This window comes from Hordeum vulgare, chromosome 7H (assembly GCF_904849725.1).
Source record: "Hordeum vulgare subsp. vulgare chromosome 7H, MorexV3_pseudomolecules_assembly, whole genome shotgun sequence".
NCBI lineage: Eukaryota > Viridiplantae > Streptophyta > Magnoliopsida > Poales > Poaceae > Hordeum > Hordeum vulgare.
This window is the reverse complement of record NC_058524.1, coordinates 578,429,522-578,435,556: the sequence shown is the minus strand read 5'-3', so window position 1 is coordinate 578,435,556 and position 6,035 is coordinate 578,429,522. Positions and strand designations below refer to the sequence as shown.

At 44.8% G+C, this 6,035-nt stretch overlaps 1 protein-coding gene across 1 annotated transcript; it reads left to right on the top strand.

Annotated features, from left to right (window-relative positions):
• Positions 1-3,981: 3,981 nt before the first annotated feature.
• LOC123411019 (germin-like protein 5-1) lies at positions 3,982-5,115 on the top strand. The gene is made up of 2 exons (XM_045103934.1): positions 3,982-4,317; positions 4,402-5,115. Exons 1-2 carry the CDS (start codon positions 4,200-4,202, stop codon positions 4,935-4,937), a joined length of 654 nt encoding a protein of 217 aa, XP_044959869.1. The 5' UTR covers positions 3,982-4,199; the 3' UTR covers positions 4,938-5,115.
• Positions 5,116-6,035: the final 920 nt, after the last annotated feature.

The window sequence follows — 6,035 nt, the reverse complement described above, 5'->3', positions numbered from 1 at the left end:
ATGGTCGGATTGTTTATCACCATCTTCAGTTCCAGTGAGATGAGTAGAATTCTTCAGTCAGCCAGCCATGTGCAATCATGGTTGAACTGTTTCTCTGGCGCCTACTGTTTTGGTTTTGGTGATAAGTTGGGCAGAACTTGAATTGCAATTAGTTGCTGGGTTAACCGCATCGCTAGCTATGTGGAATGGTTGGATATGTTGTCCACCGAGTGGTTAGGCTCTATCTGTAATCCCTATCTGACAAAAACATGGTTTTTTGGGTTGTCGGATTTTCAGAGGCATATCAGCAGTTTAGTTTGGTGCTTTCATTTGTTCATATGCAATGATTTCGTTTGTTCAGTACAAGAACGGTAGTTTCCGCTAGCTGTTTGGTTTCAGTTGAATTACATTGCACCACGAAGTGAAACTGCTACTCATGGAATGGGAAATTTGGCACTCATGCATCTTAATTCGAGGAGTATATAATCTTTTCTAGCCATGGATCTACCTAAGTGTGTTGCGTTCTAACTGAACTTATGGTTAGGTTTGTGTTCACCGTACTATACGCACATTTGCTCAAGGCCAGTATTTCTGTAGTATACATAGTATGGTTAGGTTTCCTAATTTATTACTCCCTCCATTCCTAAATATAAGTCTTTGTAGCGATTTCACTAGTGGACTACATACGGACGTATATAGACATACTTTAGAGTGTATATTCAATCATTTTGCTTCGTATGTAAACATCTAGTGAAATTGCTTAAAAGACTTATATTTAGGAACGGAGGGAGTAGATCATAGTATGCGTGACATCCATCAGCTCTTTTTCGCCACAAACATGAATGACCCCACTTTTGTACTCCCTCCGTTCCTAAATATAAGACCTTTTAGAAATTGTACTATAAACTACATACGGATGTACTTAGACATATTTTAGAGTTTATTTGTTAATCAGTTTTTACATGTTATACTATTTATTTGTTAATCTAACTTTTTCTGCATGGGTTATGAATATGTCTAGTACAATACAGTTTAGCAAACGCAAACCAAGTCCTATAGCAGTAGTGCAAAACAGTGACAATGGTTCATGAGTCTGCATTATACCTGGGCATGGACAGCCCGGCCCAGATGGCCCGAAAATCCCGGGCAGGGCCGGGCCTAAACTTGCCATCAGTCTGGGCTCGGGCCTAGAATTTAACCCTAGTGATTGGGCCGGGCCAGGCTCGGGCTTAAGCAATATCAATTTTAAGTTGTGGTCGGACCGGGCCGGTCGGGCTCAGTCGGGCTTTTTCGGGCTCGGACCTGGCTTGTGCCCAATATTGAGGCCCGACGGTTGGGCCGGACAGGGCTTGGGCCTGGGTTCTCAGCACTGGGCTTTTTTTGGCCCGGCCTGAAACCCGGCCCGGCCCGAAGAATGCCAAGGTATAGTCTACATCACATCTTCTTGGAGTCTCTAACAGTTCCAAGACAATACGCCCAAAAATTATGGCTGAAGTAAGGAGGCCGAAGACGTAGCTGCTACTAACGTGCATGCTAAAATTATCACTCCTACTAACCAAAGATGATCTAATCAAAATAGAATGGTTTAGGAATGACTCGCATCACTTCTATGGCCTAAACCAAAATTGTGAACCATTTTCTATTTGGTTGTGCTTTGGCTAAACTGGAATGGCAGGTGGTTCTGTGTGCATTTGACTTGAGCGGGTTACTTGAATGCACTTCTGAAAAATTTGGAGGATCTTTGTTGGATAACCTAGAAGCCAAAAATGCACTGTGTGTCGAGCAACTATTCCCCAGTGACCCAGCTTCATTGATTTTGAGTTATGTGATCATCCAACCTCAGGTGTCCTTCTATAAAAGGAACATATTCGAAGAAAAATTGAGAAAGGAGTGTGGATGACTAGAGTGGTGATTATGGAAGCTTAGAGAGATGTTAGAGGTTGGCGACGATGATGAGAACAATTTGATGGATGAAATTTACTCATTTTCAACGGGAAGAAAAGAGAGTGCTTTTGTTCTATTGATAGTGTTGTGAAGTGGACCTTGCATGCCTTGGTGTTGTAATAAGTGTTGTATGAACAGTAATGTTATTTTGCTAAACATTGTATGAACTTTCCCCGCAAAAAAAGGAAAACATTGCATGAACTTAATTGGTAGTTTTTTTCTGATGAAAATCGAGGGGGCGGTTGTCTCGAAAAGATACTATGTGTCGAGATTATCGTGTAACGCAATGCGAAAGTAGAGCCAAAACGTGGACACAAGGACACAAGTTGTAGGTGTGGGACTCTTCTCTTTATTATTCAGTTCTCCATAGAGAATAATCAGGTATAATTGTGAAGCCTTCCTCTCGATATAGGTGGCATGCCTGGCAAGACGAGTCCGAGTCCACTCTCCAAATATAGTAGGCCATAGGTGAAGGGGTGGGTGCGTGGGGGGAGGTCTTCACAATCTTTTAAAAAATGTTCATGAATTGAAAAACCGTTCACGGATTTGAAAAAGATTCATGAATTGGAAAAAAAGTTCACAAATAAAAAAGCATGAATTTTGAAAAGATGACAAATTTAGGAAAATGCTCACGAATTAAAAAATGTACACAAACTTCAAAAATAATAATTAGAAAGTTGAAATGAAATAAATAAGAGAAAAAAAATTGAGAAGCTATGTAAAACCGGTGCAAAGGAAAGCCTATACGGGCCGGCCCATTTAACACACTGATCCCTTCGGCTTGGGTGCTCACTAGCAAAAGTAGTAAAAACTGAAGCATTAAGCGCTGACTAGGTAATTTAAGACGTTGTGCACTACCATTCTGGTCTCTGTTTTGCCGGAGTGGAGCATCGATTCGGGACTGGCTTCGACGTACTGTGTTTCAGTGCACAAGGTCAGACGTGTTTGGACGAGAGCAAAGGAGCGTATGAGGGATCATTTGAGGGGTCCGACTATAGATGCTCTAAGCCCCATGATAGTAAGTGGATGCAAGACTCGAGGTCAAGGAGTAGAATATGTTGGCCGGCTACTACGGGTGAGACCATATGTATTGTATACTGGGTTCCTTTTAGTTCCACACTATGACTTTTCTGAGATTTCACTCATTTATAAGTGTTCGTCATAGAGATGGTATCAGCAAGGAGAAGAGATGCTAAAATTATGTGGGTCTGTTATAGGGATATATGGATACGGTCTAGGATTACATGGGATGAGAATGGGAAGGAGCTACGCTCGAAGGATCGACCGGGCTACGTGGGTCACGGGAGGGTTCTTTTTGCGGAGTGGATGGGTTGTGAGGGTATGGGAGAGGGAATGCTTAGCTGGGCTCGGTGGCCATATATATAGAGGAAGTTATGCTCGATGGTAGGGTTGGGTTGCTGGGTGGAGAAGGGTATGCTCAACGGAGCGGTTGGGATGTGGGTTTTTTTTGGGGAGGGGGTTGGGGGGGGGGGGGGGTGGGGGTATGGAAGAGGTATTGACCGGCCAGATGACTAGACCGCGGTGGTGTATACGATAAATTATGCCTCTCGCGAAAAATATTATAAATGGTGGTAAGGGGTGTTTACGAGATTGCTAGCAAACTTTGCCCCCATTTCATAAATGAAGATTCATATGCAAAAAATCATAATTAAGACCTTGCCCATCTCTGTCTCCACATGGCACACTGCCTGGATTATGTCGCAAGTGAGCTCAACGTTAGAGTACAAGCAAAAAAACGAAGACACCGTGTAGAGTATAATGGCATACTCCTTTCTAAAGATTATTATTGGGCTTGTTTGATACCCTTTGGAATAGAACAACCCTGCTACAATCAATCAACTGCTCCCACTGAACAAACAAATGATACTGCACACAAGCCCATGTTCTCACAAGTTGGTGAAACGTCGTCTTAGCCCCGGCCCTGTTGAGCAAAACGTGCCTCCAAACCCTAAACTCGAGCTGCAATCGTGAAGGATAATTAACGGGTTTCATCTTCACCCGCACATATATATCAGTTCCTCTCCCAGCCCCAGCTATAAGTAGGAGAAATCATCAAGCATAAGCACAAATATCGCATTGATATGATAAGATATCACACAGCACCTATACTCAACTCATTCGTGCAAGCTCCCAAATCCCAATAATTTCCCTGCTTGATATATACCGGTAATATATACTACTCCAACGGTCCAACCTAACCAGCTGCAGCCGCTGCTCCGTCCACACTCTCCCGTGATCGAGGAGACTCGATCGCCATGGCTGCTGCGACATTGCTCTTGGTGGTGACAATCGTCGCTCTCGGCTCCGGTCACGGCGAGGCCTTCGACCCTAACCCTCTCCAAGACTTCTGCGTCGCCGACACCACGTCCAAGGGTAAGGAAATTAAACCCCGTGCATGCTTGCGCCAGTCCTTCAGTTTCTACGTACGTACTCAAAATGTGATCATGTATGGTGCAGTGCGCGTGAACGGCGTGGCGTGCAAGGACCCGGCGGCGGCGGTGGCGGAGGACTTCTTCTTCGCCGGCGCGGACAGGCCTGACGGCGGCGCCGCGAGCAAGCGGTACGGGTTCTCGGCGCTGACGGTGCAGATCCCGGGCCTGAACACGCTGGGCGAGTCGCACGCCCGGGTGGACGTGGCGCCGGGGGGCGTCTTCCCGCCGCACTACCACCCGAGGGCGGCGGAGACGGCGCTGGTGCTGGAGGGCTCCGTCTACTTCGGCTTCGTCTCGTCGTACCCGGACAACCGGCTGTTCGCCAAGGTGCTCCGGAAGGGCGACGTGTTCGCCGTGCCGCAGGGGCTCGTGCACTTCCTCTACAACAATGGGAGCGTGCCCGCCGCCATCTACGCGACCCTCAGCAGCCAGAACGCCGGGCTCGTGCTCCTCGGCGACGCGCTCTTCGCCGGGGCGCTCCCCGACGACCTCCTCGCCAAGTCGCTCCTTACGGACCGGCACACCGTCGGGAGCATCCGGTCCAACTTCCGGCGGCCTTGATGCATGCATGCATGGCCACGCTGTTCTTATGATCTCTCCTATAGTATGTTGTACTGTGTTCTTCGTAGTTTGTGCGGGCGCAGTAATTTGCACAGCCGTTTCTTTGCGACGAACATCTGCGAAGCTGGATTTCGAAATAAAATATTGGTAATGGTAATGGGTGAACGTTCGCTCTGTACCTCCCACTTGTGAGCCGTTGCGCGCATCGTTCTGTTTGAAGTAAAACGAAATTGAATGGATGATTATTCCTGATTTTTATTGATTCTCAAGTATATATACATCTGAAAGAGGTGGGAAGAAGAGATGTCTGTTCGAAGACATCCCTCCAGAACAGGTGTCTGTTGGCAATACAGAGAAGATACATGACTGTTCGGGGTTGGACACCCTTTGCTAATTAATTTCCAACACTCCTGCTTGTACAACACCGTTCCTTGAATGTTCCATTCTTGAAAGCTTCTTACATATAGATCTTCCATCTTGAGAAATCCTCCATATAATCTTGAGAGTCTCCCCAAAAACCCTTTGGAAAAAATATGAGGAGAATAGAGTAGATATAGTGCTAAAACTTCTTTAAACCCAGTGGAAAAAATAAGGAAAAAATGACGCAACATATGATGATTATTGTCTCTTGATAACTCATATGAAAGAAACCTTTGAAGGAGAAAACTCATCGATTAGTTTAGAGAACAATTAATATGTCTTGAGTACTTCCTTTAAAAACTCCGATAGGGAAAATAGATAGTATGCCATATGATCTTTTAGAAGATATTGCCTCAACAAAAACCATTATGAGACACTTTGAGATAAAACTCATAAAGGAAAAGAGTGCCATCTGATATGCCATTGAAAACTCCTTTAAAACCCAGTGGAAAAATATAAGAAGAAAATGATATGGCATATATGGACAGTTGTGTTTATATTATCTCATTAATTTTTTTTATGAGAAACCATTAGGGGAAAACTCATAAAGGGAAAAAGAGTAGAGTACATGCAATCTAAAGATTGTTACATGTTATAATTTGGGAGATTACTCCCCATGAACTTTGCAAATATGGGGATGTCCCATACCAATTCCATTGACATGAACATGACATTATG